This window comes from Protomyctophum bolini (genome assembly GCF_963924005.1).
Source record: "Protomyctophum bolini genome assembly, chromosome: 17".
NCBI classification, from domain to species: Eukaryota; Metazoa; Chordata; class Actinopteri; order Myctophiformes; family Myctophidae; genus Protomyctophum; species Protomyctophum bolini.
The window spans coordinates 21,814,510-21,832,683 of record NC_137878.1 but is presented as its reverse complement, the minus strand read 5'-3'; the positions used below and the strand labels follow the sequence as shown (position 1 = coordinate 21,832,683).

The following is an 18,174-nucleotide window of genomic DNA, read 5'->3' as shown; positions in this document are numbered from 1 at the left end:
TAGTATACTATGTGCGATTGTGCGTGCGCACGTCTGTGCGTGTGATAAAAATTGTGATTAACACATGCACACAAACACACACACACACACACACACACACACACACACACACACAGGGTCACTCAGGGTGTACATGCCCTGTATACGCATGCAGTCACACACGCAAACACATACAGTGTGCATTCTAATAGCATGTTAATGACCTGAGTCGATGTGCCCCGACACTGCAGCAGTAATTCATAATATATATGGAAAGCCAAGAGGGACCAGTTAATATATTCGTTATTCAAATACTATAAGGATGATTCCACGCATGACTTCCTGTGTTCTGTTCTTACCGGAGCCACAGATTATAGGGCACATATAACTGAAAGCAGCACACACACGCGCACACACACACACACACACACACACACACACACACACACACCCCCCGTACCCAAATGTACTTCAGGGTTTGACAAATTGTGCATTCAGAGATGCCCTTCCTGCACATTACTGTTGACCAAGTGTTTGTGTGTGCTTCTGGCACGCTGTTCGCTGGAGTCTGAGAGTTCTCTCCTCTGACCTCATTAACAACGCGTTTACGCCCAGAAGAGCTGTTGCTGTTGACTGAAGGGGTTTTTGTTTGTTTTGTTTTGTTTATCACGCCCGTTCTCCTTCAAACTCTAGCCTAGACACCAGCACACTGCAAAGGGGAGGCTTTTTGGGAAATGCTGCGGGAGGACCGCCACGCAGCACGCACATCAACCACGACAACTTTCACCCAATGTTCAGAGTCGCGTAGTTCACGCATCATTATATTATCATTCTAATCAGTCAAACAGTAATATAACCTCGTCTGCATGTTTCTTTGCACTCATTTGCAACCACATGATGAGTTTTTTTTAGGGCTGGGAGACTATTATTATTTTTTTATCTAATTAAAAGGCTTTGTACCGTAATTAATTCATCTCAATAAAACGTCTGTGAGTGACCTTTCCGTGTGGTTGAGGATTTTTTCCGGGCAGTTGACCTGAAACTTCTCCCCTCCCCCTTCCTTCCTTCCCAGATTCCGAACGGAGGTGAACTACGACGTGCTGGAGGTGCGCGACGGTCGCTTCCCCTCCTCCCCGATGATTGGCAGCTACCAGGGCACCCAGGTGCCCCAGTTCCTCATCAGCACCTCCAACTTCATCTTCCTCCTCTTCTCCACCGACAAGAGCCACTCCGACATCGGCTTCCGCATACGCTACGAGAGTGAGTAACACAATGCTGTGACCACCGCTCACATACCCTAAGTCAACACCTGTGACATACAGTACACACACAACGCACACACCAACACCTGTGACATACAGTACACACACAACGCACACACCAACACCTGTGCAGGGTTCGCTGACTGCGCGCAGATAAACATACCCTTGTAGGGTTGAAAAACAACAGTTTAGCTAGAGGCGACTGTCTAAATTGCCCATGCTAAGGACCCCCCAAATCATCATAATAGCCTACGGTATACAGAGAAATGGCTACATACATAAATAAATACATGATACATTTTAAAAGCTGGTATAATTTTTACTATTTTGGGTAGCTAATTCAAACAATTTTGATATTATTGCTATTAATTGAACGTCTATTAATTGGGATAATAATAAAATAATAATGTTGTGAATTGCATTTTGATTGTTGTTTTTTTCCCTCTTTTCCAAATGCCCGTGGACACCAATTTCAATCACATTCACTTTAGTAAATACCCATAAAGGAGTATTCTGCGTGCGGTTATGTATGTGTCTGTGTTTAATTAGCGGCACCTAAACATGACGTGTGAGCATGGTAGGGTTACTACAGTACTTACAGTACTGCCGCTTTACCGCATAATCTGCCATTTCTTTTGTAATTATAGGTGTTCTAATAGGAGAGGCTTCACAGTGAAATGGAGAGCCTGTGGGGATTAATATTAATAGCCATGCGGTGATACTTACACACTAGCACAGTGAGCACTGAGAGAAAGTCTGCGCACACATGCATATTATATACCTCTACAGGGGAATCTTTCCCAGGAGTGAATGTGGGCATAATTTCCTCATAAGAGCATCTTCAGTGAATGCTTCCACTTCAGTGAGAGGCAGCATGTTTGTGTGAAGGGTTTTGTCAGCTGGGGTCGATTTATGGAAGTAAAATAAATAAATATAATATATAATATATATATATTTGTAACCACTTAAACCATTACATATACTTCTTCTATTATGACAAATAGTGTAGCAAAAAAGGAAAGGAGCATTTATTTTCCTTTTTTGCGTATTTAATTCAGTCTGACCAGAACATATTCCCAGTCTAAGAGTCTATCGTCACTCTCAGCTGGCATGTTTAACACTACGTGAGACTAGCTTTGACGTGGCGTCCGCTTCCTTCGCAGCCCTGCAGTTGCAGTCGGACCACTGCGTGGACCCTGGCATCCCCGTGAACGGCCAGCGGCATGGCAACGACTTCTACGTGGGCGCCCTGGTGACGTTCAGCTGCGAGGCGGGGTACACCCTGAGCGACCCCGAGCCGCTGGAGTGTGAACCCAACTTCCAGTGGAGTCGCCCACTTCCCACCTGCGATGGTACGCTCCGAAGTAGTGAAACGTCAAAGTTCCTCATAACCATTTCATTTTTATTTTTTTCCAAGGAGCCCATAACTCTGAGAGTGTACAAATGGAATCAAATGGATCACGTCCATTTGGTTCCATTTGTGCACTCTGTGTTACGGACCTGTAGCGGTTCGTTTGGAAAAGTGTAAAAGTATTTTCCAAGCTCATAAAATATTAATTTATGTAACGTAACTTGGCAGCAGTCTTCCAACATCTTCAAAAATAGTGAAAATCTGACAAGTTTGTAGATGGTCTATTTTCAATACCTTTGCTTGTCACTCTCATATGATAAAGCACTGAAGCAGGGCATTAAATATGGACACAATTGGTTTCTGCCCGACAGTACTGACAATATATTAGGCTACCTAATGACAAAAAAACATAATGTCTTCTCCCGAGTCCCGCGGTGACCAGCTTTCGACTTCAAATCCATCAACTGTTCTCGTGCACGACAGCAATCTTACCCTTTTTGGAGTCTTAATTCCACTATAAATGCTTTTACATTTAAAGGCAGTATTGATTCCCCTACACTCCATAATGATATTGATGATACCCAACACTTTTATGGTCTCTTGAAGGGCACCTCTAGTAAGAAATGCATTTTATGGCATTGTAAATGGGAACGACTAGTTTTGCCACCGTTTCAGTAAATTTCATTTGTCTTGTTTCATCCACTTTACTTTCCCCCTTTTTTCTTCTTCTGTCACTTAATTTGTCCTCCCATCGTCCTTCTGTCCCCCACCCTTTTCCAAGATACATGTATTTTGGTTTATTTTTGGTGACTTTAAACTCTTTTCTCTCATGATAAACTTGAGTATATGTGATATGATGATAGACAGTGGTGAAGAAAGTACACAACTCCAGTACTTCAAAAGTCAAAGTAGAGATACTACTGGTCAAATACTACTCAAATACAAATTGCACTCTAGTGAATGGAACTGGAGTACTTAAAAGTAAGAAGAAAGAATATTATGCAAGAATTCAAAAGTCTTTGAAGAGTAGCCATTGTCTATAATGCATCCTAATAAAAAAACGGACTATCCCCCATTCCGCCCTCTCCCCATCTCTCATCCAGCCCTGTGTGGAGGTTACATCCTGGGCAACACTGGAACCATCCTCTCTCCTGGTTTCCCAGACTTCTACCCACACAACCTCAACTGCACATGGATGATTGAATCCTCACATGGAAAAGGTGAGTCCAAGTCAATTTCACTTGAATGTCATCTTCTTGCGTGCGTGCGCACAAACAAATCTCCCTGTCCACAGTTGGTTTGGCCCAAATTGGCCCAATTAGTGTTCAGCTGTGCTTACACCTATTTAAAGTCTTAGAACCCATTGTGAATGTTTGTTCCATACAGGCGTCCAGTTTACCTTCCACACCTTCCACCTGGAGAGCCCACACGACCACCTGCTGGTGACGGAGAACGGCAGCTTCCCTCAGCCGCTGTGGAGGCTGACCGGCTCCACACTGCCCCCGCCGCTCAGCGCAGGACTGTTTGGGAATTACACCGCTCAGATCCGCTTTCTGTCCGACTTCTCAGTCTCCTATGAAGGATTCAACATCACCTTCTCCGGTAAGGGTGGCCATTTTTAGAATCATGAAACTGGCGGCATGAAAAGAAAGACGTTTATTAGAGAAAGATACCTGAGCAGATGCCGTTTTAATAATTTTTAATGTGATTAACTTAATTTCCATAAATAACAGGGGCACATGCAAATGCCCCAAATACATGGACTTCTATGGGGCTATGGGTTTTTTTGGGCCCAATGACAGCGCCACAACAGGCCATTATATGAACTTTCAGGAAATCCCGATTTCCTTGGTGGCTTCACAAAATATCTGTCTGACTGCCCCCCTGCTCCGAACGCACACCCACACCAGTGGTGAAAATTAACTATGTACATCTACTGACTACTCTACTTAAGTACAATTTTGAGGTATTTTTACTTTACTGGAGCATTTACGATTTTGCGTGTGACACACACACACACACACACACACACACACACACACTGATGGCCTCATTTTAATGTAGCTGTCCTCGTTAAGTGTGTCTTCAGGAAATATTTAATGACATTCACCTCGGATGATGTGAGATAAAAATTGGGGAGATTGAAGAAGAAACTTCAAATGAACCAATTTGGCAGAAGGAGAGAGTGCATTCTCCCGCACCTGCAGTCGGACGCGGTGCTGCCGGGAGGAGGGGCGTCACCTTGCCGGGGAAGGTGGGGCAATTATGACACTCCACCGTGCTGGAAAATGCACTCGCTCTCTCTCCAATTCGGTATATTCTATTATATAAAATAATTGTGATTGGGCAATTATGTAATAATTGTGACAGGCCTAAACCTGGTGAGAGCCACTGTTTGCAGAACAGCGTTTAACAGTTCAAAATTCAACGTTCAATATAATTTGTCGTTGACTTCTATTGGTAGTACAAGCAGGGACTTGCCCTGCGTGAGTGGATAAGTGGTGCAGTAACTAGGCAGCTGTGCAAGAATGGTTTGGATGAGAGCGCCTTGCGTTTTCAGCAGGGAATAAGAAACCATACTTTGGTAGCCTCGCGTTGCGATGCTAATATACTGCGTGCCTCGGGGCATATTCATATGCATTAGGGGCGGATGAAGTCTGTCTGCGCCAGGCTAATACTTTGGTGGATGGACATAGCCTGGCTAATAAGCCAGACCGAATCGTTGATTTGAGTCTGGCTTATTAGCCCGGCTAGGATGGACACACAGCCCCACTGTCAGAGGAAGAGAAACTACAAAGTATGACAATGTTATGAAAATCATGGTTTTTCTACGTGCTTTGAAATAAAGACAAGTAAATCAAATCATTTTTTCCAAAAGATTTGAAAACTTGGAAAATGGGACATTCTGCATAATAGAACTTTTGGTACTACAGTACATTTTTTTGCCACAACCAGTACTTTTGTACTTTCACTCAAGTACATTTTGAACGGATGGACTTTTACTTGTAAACGGAATATTTCTATATAGCAGTATTGATGCTTTTACTTCTTTTTCCCCCACCACTGCAGAGTACGACCTGGAGCCGTGCGACGACCCGGGCATCCCCCAGTACAGCACCAGGAAGGGCCTGCTGTATGGCGTCGGGGACGGCCTCACGTTCTCCTGCTTCCCGGGCTACCGTCTGGAGGGGCCGCTGCGCGTGGTGTGTCTGGGCGGCAGGAGGCGGGTGTGGAGCTCCCCTCTGCCAAGGTGTGTGGGTAGGTGGTCACATGCTTTTAATTTTTTCGGCTTTAGTAAACCCCCCCCCCCCCCCCCGAACCCCTTCCTTCCATCCCCGCCGCCTCATATACGGAAACTCTCCTCTGCATCATCATTGTGTCTCCACACCCACATACTGTACATACTGTACTGTATACTGTACAGTGAAACTCTCCTCTGCATCATCATTGTGTCTCCACACCCACATACTGTACATACTGTACTGTATACTGTACAGTGAAACTCTCCTCTGCATCATCAGTGTGTCTCCGCACCCACATACAGTACATATACTGTACAGTGCACGCATGCTTCTCTTCTAGTGATTTGTATTAGTTTACTAGTTTAATAGTCGACTAGTCGACTAGTTGTTTAACTAGGCCTACCTAGTGAAAAAATATTTTTTTTTAAATAATAATTGTGCATTTAAAAACTGTGTACATTGGTGACTATAAGTATAATGTAGCTGATCTTGAGGCCTACAAAAACGGCCCATAACTAAAGAACCAATGATCACGGTTACAAAAATGTATTTTCCGGGTGAAAGAAAAGATGATTGTCCGCCACTCTACACAGTACGAGCTTGTCACTAAATAATACGTATATTAAATCCATTGGAACACCGGTTCTGTTTTCTGTTCTCCCATCCCCTGAAATATAACGGTTTTGAACATATACCAGGTTTCCACCCGACAGTGCCAGTTACACTCACACCCTCCTCATATCCTGCTCGCTTCACGTCCATATAGGGTCCGTCCCAGAGTGGTTGACCTTGAGCACCCTCGCCCTCCTTGTCTGCTCATGATCTAGCCACGCTACATTGCTTTATTTGCTCACGGCTATGGGGGTGGGGAGAGGTTTGGAGGGAGGGTAGATCAGAGAGAGCCTTTTTGACTTTGCCCAAAGTCAAGGGCAAGAGAGAAAGGGGTTGTTTTAAAACGAAAGATGGCTTAAAGGAAATGAAATATGTTCTACTTCGATCGATTCACTTTCCCGGGGCCAGACTCAGGCGGGCGGGGGAACGATGTGTCCAGAAGTCGTAGATTTTGATCTGTGTGCTAATTTTATGAGACGTGGACTCGTAATGGTAATGGCTGCATTAGGGTATTGGTGTGAAGACGGAGTGTTTACGCTATGACAATGGTTGACCTTCATGCTTGTCCTCCTCTGTGAAGTATATGGTTTTTAACACAGTCTAACATTATCAGCGTGTCTGAGTCAACATCTTTATTTTCTTCTTACAAAGCTTGTTTATTGTCAGTGAATTCCGAAGTTTACAAGTAATTGACTATACTTCGAAAGCATTACAATATAATTACAGTATACTTCAAACTGGATGCGTGAACTACAGCTAAGAGACCTATAGGCAAACATCGTTGCAATTACCTCTCTTGCTGTTTCTTTCCATCTCTTTCCCTCTCTCTCTCTCTCTATATATATATATATATATATATATACTGTTATCAACAATGTACATAAAACATATTGAGTTGTAGCTACTTTTGTGATACAAAATAATTATATTTTAACACTCTTACTTGTTTTGTATACAACCTGCAATTATTTAAAAATGTAGGTTTTGTCGGTGGAGCTGGCCAGTGGGGATAGTTCCTCTGGCAGAGATTAGGGAGGTCCCATGTTGTTGTGTTAGCACTGAGCAACGCTCACGCTTGCACTAACACTAAACAAAGGTCAAACATACATGTGCTGATGGCTGTCTGACGAACGCACTGCCTTCAGGTGTGCCTTCACAGCAGTCAGGGGTCAAGGGCTGGTCAAAGGGATTTCTCTTACAGTAGAGTAGAGTAGCGAGAGTTTACTTTTTTGTGTCCAGACACAAACACACACACACATGCACGCACATGCACACACACACACACGCACGCACGCACGCACGCACGCACACACGCACGCACACATATCAGTCACTGTTCCTTATATGCAGACAAGAAGTATGTTGCTTACATTCTTTGTTTTTGTGTTCAAAGTTTATAGATGTGTGGAAAGTAGGTCAAGCTATTTCAGAACCGAAATACATTTATTTCTCTGAGGCTGCTTTCTTCTTCTTCTTCTTCTTCTCAGCTTTATGGAATACGGCTGTTTTTTTTAGTTGCTCAGTCTATTTGGCCTCCAGATAAATTTAAATCTTCCTCGGTTGACAGCGACGATACATTTTGTTACTGCGTTAGTCTCTCTCTCTCTCTCTCTCTCTCTCTCTCTCTCTCTCTCTGTGCAGTTGTTTTTCTGTGGCTTATATTCAAACTTCATTTTTCATCCCCATCTGCCGTTCCCATCATCAGTTCCCATCATCACCCTTCATACGCTTCATGAAAGTGCGAGTTTAAATTCTGGACATATTTGGGTTCCAATCCCCCTCTTCTTGCTGTTTTTCTAATGCGCTAATGCAAATAGAGTTGAAATGACAGCTAATTTCATTCAGAGTGTGGTGTAATTAGTGCAGACAGTCGCAGTGGCGGCGGTGTCTTAATGCAGTCTGCAATGGTCACATTTCAGCCCATATTATCGCCTCCTCATCCACCTCAGCATGCGAGTGTGAATAAATCCACCTTTGATGTTGGATTCAAGCATATAGCGATTGACATGTTCTCTTCTCTCTCCACCACCCGGCCCCCCTATGCCCTCTCTCTCTCTCTCTTTCTCTCTCTCTCTCTCTCTCTCTCTCCTCTCTCTCTCTCTTTCTAGCCGAGTGTGGCTCGTCCGTGACTGGCATGCAAGGGGTTCTGCTCTCGCCCAACTACCCTGGTTACTACGGCAACAACCACGAGTGCATCTACTCCATCCAGACGCAGCCTGGCAAAGGCATCCAGCTCCGTGCACGAGACTTCAGGCTGGAAGAGGACGACATGCTGAAGGTAAAAGACAAGTGTGTGTGTGTGTGTGTGTGTGTGTGTGTGTGTGTGTGTGTGTGTGTGTGTGTGTGTGTGTGTGTGTGTGTGTGTGTGTGTGTGTGTGTGTGTGTGTGTGTGTGTGTGTGTGTGTGTGTGTGTGTGTGTGTGTGTGTGTGTGTGCGCGGCACGTGCAACTCTGAGCATCCATTGCAGACTCAGAGTTAGTTCCAGCCACGAGGCCACTTGGGACATATTTTCCTTAAATAGGTTCAAACAACACTACAGTTTGTGTTTGTGCTGGGTTTGTACTAGACACATGATCTGTCTAGCTCTTTTTCTAAACCATTCTTCTCTGGTTGTCTGTCTCTATCTCTCCCTGTCCCTCTCTCTCTCTCTCTCTCTCTCTCTCTCCCTCACGTGTTGCTGTGCAGGTGTTTGACGGCAGCAGCAGCCAGGCCCGTCTCCTGGGAGCGTTCACAGGCAGTGAGATGCTGGACAGCATCCTCAACACCACATCCAGCTCCATGTGGCTGGAGTTCATCAGCAACGCAGACAACACCAGCAAGGGCTTTGAACTGCACTTCAACAGTGAGTGGCCAGCCACACATCGCGCACGCACATGCACAGAATCCAAACCCACTAGGCCAATTTGACACTGCAGGTGATAACAAAGCCCTGTGGAAAAGTCCTGTGCAGACTCTGAGCAGGGCCCAGTGTTGAGATGTTCATGTTGAATACATACTCTGCTCCGGTAGCCTGGAAGCTATACCCATCTCTCAGAGTTTTTTTCTCTCTCTCTTTTTGCCAATATGCAATCACTCTGACCTCTTTTTTTTCATGATTCTTCTCTCCTTTTATCTGCCCCTGTAGCTTTGTTTTCATTCCTGCCCTTCATCCCTCACCTATTGATCGTATTTCCTCCTCCCCCTCCTCCTTCCTGTCCTCCGGCAGGTTTCGAGCTGGTGAAGTGCGAGGACCCGGGGGTCCCTCAGTTCGGTTACAAGCGGGAGGACAAGGGTCATTTCGCGGGGAGCACCGTATCGTACAGCTGTGACCCCGGCTACACCCTGAGGGGCCCTGAGGTGCTGACGTGTCTGAGGGGCGAGCGCAGGGTCTGGGACAGCCCCCTGCCTCTCTGTATGGGTAAGTCTTTGACCCTATAACCCTTGAACAGTCAACAGTGGTTATGGTAAAATAAAGAGTTGGAATTGCCAATAGCTCTTTGCTTTAAGGCGCATCACGCGTGACATATAGCATTACCGCTACGTTGGATTATGTTGCATTCCAATAGAGCAGTGGGCGTGGTTTTCTGGACCCGCTGAAAAATCGGCCATTCGTTTTTCCCATAGAGATTTACAAAATGATTTATATAAATTATTTTAAGCCTAGCCATCCAGGATCCTGGTGAATCATGACCATAAAACCTTTGATTCTGTGAAGGAAAAAATATATATATATTATATGATATACTACATTCAATAAATACCCTTTGTATAGCGGTTTTATTTTAAGACGCGCTCCATATATGGCGACCTCTTCTCGCCCCCAGGCGTCTTACTGGTAATTATGTCAAACTGAGACATGCTAAGGCATGTCACCACGCTACATTATGTCACACTACGATGGTATAACGATACATAACGGTAGGTTATGTTGTGGTATATTAGTTACGTTGTGTTAATCTATGTTATGTCACTGCATGCCCTCTTGTCTTATCTGATCTGCCTCATGCATTTCATTAATAGGAAATGTAGTGGTTGGTGAACTGCTGAACTAAACCACATGCAGCTGAGCAAGGGGGACTACACCACCTAGTTTCTAGAATCTGTCAAAGTGTGTAAACTGTGGACAATGTGAGTGAGCAGGAACACTTGGCCCGGCCCGGGCCCAAACAGGTCCAATAAGCTGTGTGGGTTCCTTGTTTTCTTTTGATGTGTGGTTATTTTTTCATGCATCCATTTGACAGCGAGAACATTTCTCACCAATGGGTCTTATACAGTAGCAGAACTTTGGTGTTTATTTCTAATGCCTGGATGTAGAGCAGGTGCGTTTCTCTGATCGCGACTTGGCTGTGAGCAGCTACAGTCATAAATAGAAACAAGAATGGGTGTGGCTTTGGACAGCTACATTCGATACTAAATAGAAACTAGAATGACTCAGTCAGAATAGCTCTCGTTTATGAACAGCTATGATCAGTTTGTGTGCCTCTGCCTCATGTTCACGGCTTCACGTTGCGGAGTTCAGAATATGCAGCCAATACGGCTTCACGTTGCAGTGTTCAGAATATGCAGCCAATACGGCTTCACGTTACGGCGTTCAGAATGACGAGTGGCCCATTCATTTTCTCCATAGGCTTTTCAAAAAGTATGTATATAAAGATGGTTACGCGGTGGACAAAGCCAACTCGGATCGTAACAAATCATGACAACAAACACTATTTTTGGCCGATCAAATAATTCACTATTACACAAATAACACTTTGTTTAGTTTTTCTTCTTATAATTATTTGATCGGCCCAAAACATTTGTCACGATCCGAGTTGGCTTTGTCTGCGGCGTAACCGTCTTTATATAAATACTTTTTGAAAAGCCTATGGAGCAAATGAATGGAGAATTATTTCCTGGGCCACTCGTCGTTCTGAAAGGGGACGGGACTGCGACGCTCTATAGATGAAACTTACACCAGAACATTCCAGGTGACTAAAATGTGACTAAAACTAAATGAAAACTATTCAAGAGACTGTGACTAAAACTAAAATCTGAATTTGGTGTCAAAATAACATCAAGCTGCCGTGTCTTTTTTAGATCCTCACATCTGTAGCACATCACGGCTGCAAATGCCCCCAAATTCTAAAATAAGACTTCTTCGCCATGTCAGCTATACAGGGGGCACCTAGTTGTTGTTCCTTGTTCTTCCTGCATGGCCAACGGAGGACAAAGAGCTAACGTTACAGCGGAGGATCTAAGTTTTACGGAAAAGGAGCTGATGCCAGGGTTTTCACTCCACGCACGCACACACGCTCGCTCGTGCACGCACACATTGACTCACACACTCGCACTCACAAATGCCCACACAACACGAGTTTGACAAGCGATTTTAGTATATGTGTCATGATTTTATTATCTTTTCCATTTACGGTAGAAGCTGCCCACAAAGTCACTGCTTTAAGCACCACAACCATCCTACACATATTTTGCAGCCAAAACGGCACATTCTTTCTGTTCCCCCAGAAGGACTGGTAATCTTTCCCTTTCTGTCATACTTCGGAATTCTGGGAAATTTGTTTCAAATTTTGGGAAGAACTCCTCTCTAATATTTGTGTAGTTTTTACATTGTGTTAAAAAGTGTAACTCTGTCTCTATAGCTCCGTCGTCACAGTGACAGCACAGCCTCTCCTCTCTGGGCAGCCAGGTCTGTCTGTGTCTGCCCTTCTCTATTGCCAGACTATGATCACTCAGTCTGTACATTGTCAAAGTCTTTCTCAGGTTTTTATCAGTTACTGTGGTTAGGTAGTCTGCCACAGTATACTGTCTGTTTAGAGCCAAATATGTTTCTAGTTTGTGTTGTGATTGTGTGAGTTCGTTCCAATATGTGATGTATTTATTGTATGTATTTTATATTTAGAAGTAAAGGATATTGGCCTAATTCAGCCCTGCATGCAGAGTTTGGGCATTTTCTTTGTACCCTGATAATAGTTTTGCAGAACTCTGCATGCAGGATCTCAACTGGATTTTTGTCCCATTTTGCCCAATCACTTTGTAATAAGGGACCCCATACCTCACTGCCATACAATGCAATTCTCTCTCTCTCTCTCTCTCTCTCTCTCTCTCTCTCACACACATGCACACGCGCACACACACTCACACTGCTTGTGTGGAGTCACAATCACATATTTCTGAGTTCCTCCCAGGCTATTGGATGACGCCATTCTCTCAAACTCAGAAACGCTGCGGGCAGTGCGGAAATGAGACTGCAGCCTGCTGTGTTTGCAGTGGTCTAAAGTAACCATTTACTCAAGTGCTGCATGTGCTCAAGTACAATTTTGAGGTATCTTTTACTTTTCTGGGGTATTTTCAATACTGTTACTTCTACTCTTATTTTGTACTTTTTACTCCACTACAAATATTTAAAAACATTATTTACGAGTTACTTATTTCAATTTGTTTTTTTCAAATGATTTTTTTTAATACATTTTAGACTTTTTCTGCATATACTTTCTGCTTTTGGCGCTTTGAGTATAGGCTACATTTTGATACCAATGCTTTTATACTATTACTCAAATACATTTTGAATACCAGACTTTTACTTGTAGCAGAGTATTTCTGCATTGCAGTATTGACACATTTAATGTGTAACTGTGAGTATAGGATACTTTTACCAACACTGGGACAAATGCCCATCCTCTCAGACTCAGGAACGCTGCGTGCGGGGCAGAGGCGAGGCAGCATGCCTGGTGTGTTTGTGACACTGCACCGGGCCATTACAATAAAAGCACTTGGCACCTGCTTTCCATCGCCCCCACCCCCCTCTGACAGGTAATTTTACATAGTGGAATAAACAACAGTCAGGGGGAAAATGGGAACACACTTGCCCTCTCCGTGCTCCCTTTCTGCTGGATGCTCAGCCTTAACAAACAGCTCATACACAGCACAGTATGGGAGGAGATGTGTCTCTTTGTAGGAACGAGCAACGAAGGGGCGAGTGCAGCGCTTCAGAAGCATCAAGGGAGCTGCCACTTATACCTAGAGGTTGCAGGAGTTGATTTAGTTTCCTTTTTTTACTCCAGACGCCCGTCTCCCTCCCGCCTCATGAAAACAACAACAAGGTCCTTACGCAAAGCAACAAAAACCCCTCTTTCTCCAGCGGTGGTACTTGCCAGCTGCCGGTGTTAAGCGTGTGTATGTTTTGCTTGTTTGCATTGCATTGTAAATAACAGAGGCCCTTGTTCTGAGGCAACTTGCCTGAGAGAGGAGTGGGGGGGGGGGGGGGGGGGGTGGTGGACATGCGTGTTAAATGTTTTTTAATGCACCATTTCTGCGTCATTGAGGCAAAGCAGTGAATACAACACAACAGAACCAGTGGAGTGAACGGAGTTAAGCACCGAAAATAGCCAATTGACGTATGTAGCCTATACGTGTACATCAGGCTTCACTCAGGCCCCGAGGCTGAACCCTGGATGAGACCCATATTAAGTGTGGAGTAGAGTTATACAGCACTGCAGCTCCCCAAACCTTTTGTTTTAGTTCAAGACCCAAAAGAGAAATGTCATGTCTCCCCATGGGACCCTGCAAGCTAGTGAAAATATTGCTAGCAGAGCAGCAATTTTCACTACTTAAACATTTGTTTTCAAATTTGCTTTTGATAAATCATTGAATTCGTTTTTGAATTAATTGTTTGGATTTTGGATAACCAGCAAAGACCTCCGAACATTGCGTGTGCGCGCGCGTGTGTGTGTGCACACGTGTAAAATGGAGGAAGGAGGAAGGGAAATCAATCTTTTCATGTGTATCACAACTTCCCTCTGTCATACATTCTCTGTTTGTGAAAGGCCCCTTGGCTTTGTTTCCTGTGTGTGTGTGTGTGTGTGTGTGTGTGTGTGTGTGTGTGTGTGTGTGTGTGTGTGTGTGTGTGTGTGTGTGCTTTATGCTTTGACAGCAGAAACTATCAGAGGGCAGCTCTGGTGATTATTGCTGTTTCAATGCATAATGCATGAGTGTGTGTGTGTGTGTGTGTGTGTGTGTGTGTATATGCATGCGTTCGTGCGAGAGAGCTCGGGGGTGGGGGGGTTTTGGACACAGTGTCTGTCTCATAGGTCAGTGGTTTTCAACCAGTAGTCCGTCCGGGGACCACCAGTGGTCCTTGAGAGTATTCCAGGTGGTCCCCATGACATGCAGCTAAATGACGGAGAGTTGGTAACCAAATGGACCCTTATAGATCTTTAACTCTTGAGAGCGTAAGATGAAACCAAATGGGTTTCATGTTACGCTCTCAAGAGTTAAATTAAACTGTTAAACATCTGCATTACTTAATGCCTGATACCAGTGGTGGAAAAAAGTACTCACATTAGTTACTCAAGTAAAAGTATTCATACGGCAATGTAGATGTACTCCGTTACAAGTAGTACAAGTCCTGTATTCAAAATATACATGAGTAAAAGTACCAACGTATAAAAAAGTACCAAAAGTATGCATTGTGCAGAATGACCCGTTTCAAGTTTTCTAAGGTATAAAAAAATCTTTTGAAAATGGCATCTATGGTGATCTACAAGCTCACAATGTGTTGCGATGTGACGCATTGTGAGCTTGTAGATCGGCTGAAACAAAAAAGCCTCGTTTCCATTGTATGTACCGGTATTCAATTCATCATCAAGACATGAAAGACATACTGTATACTGTAAGACATGCAATGGTTTTAAATGAGGATAGAGAGTCAAAAGGTTTTATGGCCGGTGGAAGCTAGGGTCCTCAAAGTGGAGTGCTTCCCGACAGATGTCATCAAAATGTTAAAATCGAGGACAGAATTGTCTGCTTGTGTCCCCTGCATTGGTCTCTCTCTCACCCTCCCTCTCCTCTCTCTCTCTCTCTGTGTGTGATGTGTGTCTTCACGTCGCTTGTTGTGCGACCAAGCTCATTGGGATTTGGCATTAAGGGATTCTCTGCTTGTTGATCCATGAAACTAGAACTGTCATATCTACAGACCCTTATTGTTAAACACACACACACACACACACACACACACACACACACACGCACACGCCCCCACACCAGTGACAAGCGAGTGATTTGTATTCTTGACAACGTGACAAGACAAGCCATTCCCCTGGTATGATGTATTGTCCATCACCGTGACCCTAAGAATGCACTGGCCATAGCTAGCCTCACCAGAATTACAACCCCTATATAGCATGCCACTATGTCGCACGCACGCACGCACGCACGTCCACAATACAGTATGTTCCCCTTTGATTGATGGCTCAAGCTAAACTTTAATATCCCTGTCACATCAGTCAAGGTATAATCTCTCTTCTTGTCATAAAACGCTGTTTGTGTAAACCTGAGTGCTGTTGGTACCAGATGAGCTCTTTTCTCATAACACAACACGGCCTGCATCAGAATTCACAGGAGACGGGATGTTTGATAGTGTGGAACGCGTTAGCTTAGTCGAAAGGAGATACACACGCATGCACGCAGGCGCGGAAGCACTCCCACGTGCACGCATCATTCTCTCTCTACGCATACACATTACACACACAACAATCGTATCGACATCATTATCTTCTGCCTGCTATCATTGACGTCACAAGATGACGAAATGCATTGCGTGACTGACATGGTTGATACTCGATCACTCCAGCATGGTGGCGTTATGGTGGAATTGGTGTCCTGCTGAAATATGTGACAATCATGTATGTAGACAATCACATAATGTCAGTGTCCGAATGTACAGCTATAGTTCAATAGCTGTATTTAGGCCACATATTTATAGACCTATGTAAGTAAGTCCTGCACACATAAGTCACATATTTCGGCAGGTCACCAATTTCACCATAATGCCCAACACACCGGGTGCGCAGCGACGCGGCACAGGCGTTGCCGCGCGACCACGCCTGGAAAATAGAACAGTGGCGTATCGGAGCGTCAGGCGAGGCGTGAACGCGCGTCGGACGCCGCCGGTGTGTGTAGGGCTTAACACCGTCATGCTGGAGTGATCTAGTGTGAGTGAGCGAGTGGCCGAGATTTGGGGTATTGGAATCTGGCCTCTCTCTCTCTCTCTCTCATCCCTCCTCTCTCTCACTGTGTTTGGTTGTCTCTCTCCCATGCAGCTGAGTGTGGTGGCAGCACCCAGGATGAATCTCTCTCACTGTGTTGTGTTGTCTCTCTCCCATGCAGCCGAGTGTGGTGGCAGCACTCATCCCTCCTCTCTCTCACTGTGTTGTGTTGTCTCTCTCCCATGCAGCTGAGTGTGGTGGCAGCACCCAGGATGAATCTCTCTCACTGTGTTGTGTTGTCTCTCTCCCATGCAGCTGAGTGTGGTGGCAGCACCCAGGATGAATCTCTCTCACTGTGTTGTGTTGTCTCTCTCCCATGCAGCTGAGTGTGGTGGCAGCACCCAGGATGAATCTCTCTCACTGTGTTGTGTTGTCTCTCTCCCATGCAGCTGAGTGTGGTGGCAGCACCCAGGATGAGCCCAGTGGGCGGATCCTCTCCCCGGGCTACCCGGCTCCGTATGAACACAACCTACACTGCGTGTGGACCATCGAGGCGGCCCCTGGCAGCACCATCAGGTTTGTCCACACACTCATGTCTGTGGTTTTACATGCTTTTATTGTTTTGTATAATTTGTTGCTGCCGAGGTTTTATTATTATTATTTTTTTTTTTTCATAAATCAGTGCTATATTGTATTGAACACCCTTTGTGTATGTGTGTTTTTGAACCAATGAAAAGTAGTACAAAGTGCTTCGGACAAAACCCTAACTCCAGTGGACCCTCAAACTGTCTGCTAAAGCAACTAACTCCTCCACCTCTCATGCAGGTAGTTGACAATATATAAAGTCACAGCACCAACTTTGATGAGGCAGTATTGCTTTGTTTTCCTGAAACATTGTACATGAAAAATGGAGTAAATGGAACATTTTGGAGTTAGGTGGTTTCTTCCCGACAGCAGTGATATGATAAACCCTTTCAACTTACTTGACCAACGGTGGTTTATCCTTATGCTCCCTCATTTTCTCCCTCTACACCAAATCTCTTCACCAGACGTTGATCTACAAGCTCACAGGGTTCTAGTGTTTGGCCAGTATTCATTCATTTTCTGTTTTTGTTTTGTTTGGTAAGAGCAAAATGGCTCCTGTGTGAATATGGTCAATTTGCAGCAGCATTTATTATGAAACCATGGCATTCATTCATTCATTAATTCATTCATTCATTCATTCATTCATTCATTCATTCATTCACTAATGGGCGGCGGTGGCTCAGGGGTAGAGTGGCTGGATGGTAACAGCAAGGTTGCCAGTTCGAACCTGGGCTCCCCCAGAGTTAGTGTCCAAGTGTCCTTGAGCAAGACGCTGAACCCCAAATTGCTCCTGATGTGCTGGTTGGTGCCTTGCATGGTTTCTGCTGCCTTTGGTGTATGAATGTGTGTGAGAATGGGTTAATGTAATGCACCATCTATGTAAAGCGCCCTGGATAAAGGCGCTATATAAATGCACCATTTACCATTTACTAAAAGCCTGGAGTTGGGCAAAGTTGGTTCAGGGGTTTCAAAGCGTTTCGGCTTTCAACGACCAAAGTGAGTCAGTGATACTTATTGGCCTGTGTGTGTGTGTGTGTGTGTGTGTGTGTGTGTGTGTGTGTGTGTGTGTGTGTGTGCGAGCACGTGCGCGCCCTGCCTGCCCACCTGTGTGTGTGTGTGTGTACTCGCTCTGCGAGTGACCCCATCCATCCACTCCCTTCCCCGCTCATAAGGGTGTCCCA

The 18,174-nt window shown here is 44.7% G+C and overlaps 1 protein-coding gene across 1 annotated transcript in view; it reads left to right on the top strand.

Annotated features, from left to right (window-relative positions):
* The window catches only part of csmd2 (CUB and Sushi multiple domains 2), a gene marked incomplete at both ends in the record, with an annotated part of 362,644 nt that overhangs the window by 197,825 nt on the left and 146,645 nt on the right, over positions 1-18,174 (top strand). Inside the window, 9 exons of the mRNA XM_080787142.1 lie at positions 1,052-1,239; positions 2,405-2,593; positions 3,696-3,812; positions 3,979-4,194; positions 5,662-5,850; positions 8,555-8,724; positions 9,132-9,288; positions 9,652-9,843; positions 16,858-16,984. Coding sequence (XP_080643268.1) covers positions 1,052-1,239; positions 2,405-2,593; positions 3,696-3,812; positions 3,979-4,194; positions 5,662-5,850; positions 8,555-8,724; positions 9,132-9,288; positions 9,652-9,843; positions 16,858-16,984 — 1,545 coding nt within the window. The remainder of the gene's footprint in view (positions 1-1,051; positions 1,240-2,404; positions 2,594-3,695; positions 3,813-3,978; positions 4,195-5,661; positions 5,851-8,554; positions 8,725-9,131; positions 9,289-9,651; positions 9,844-16,857; positions 16,985-18,174) is intronic.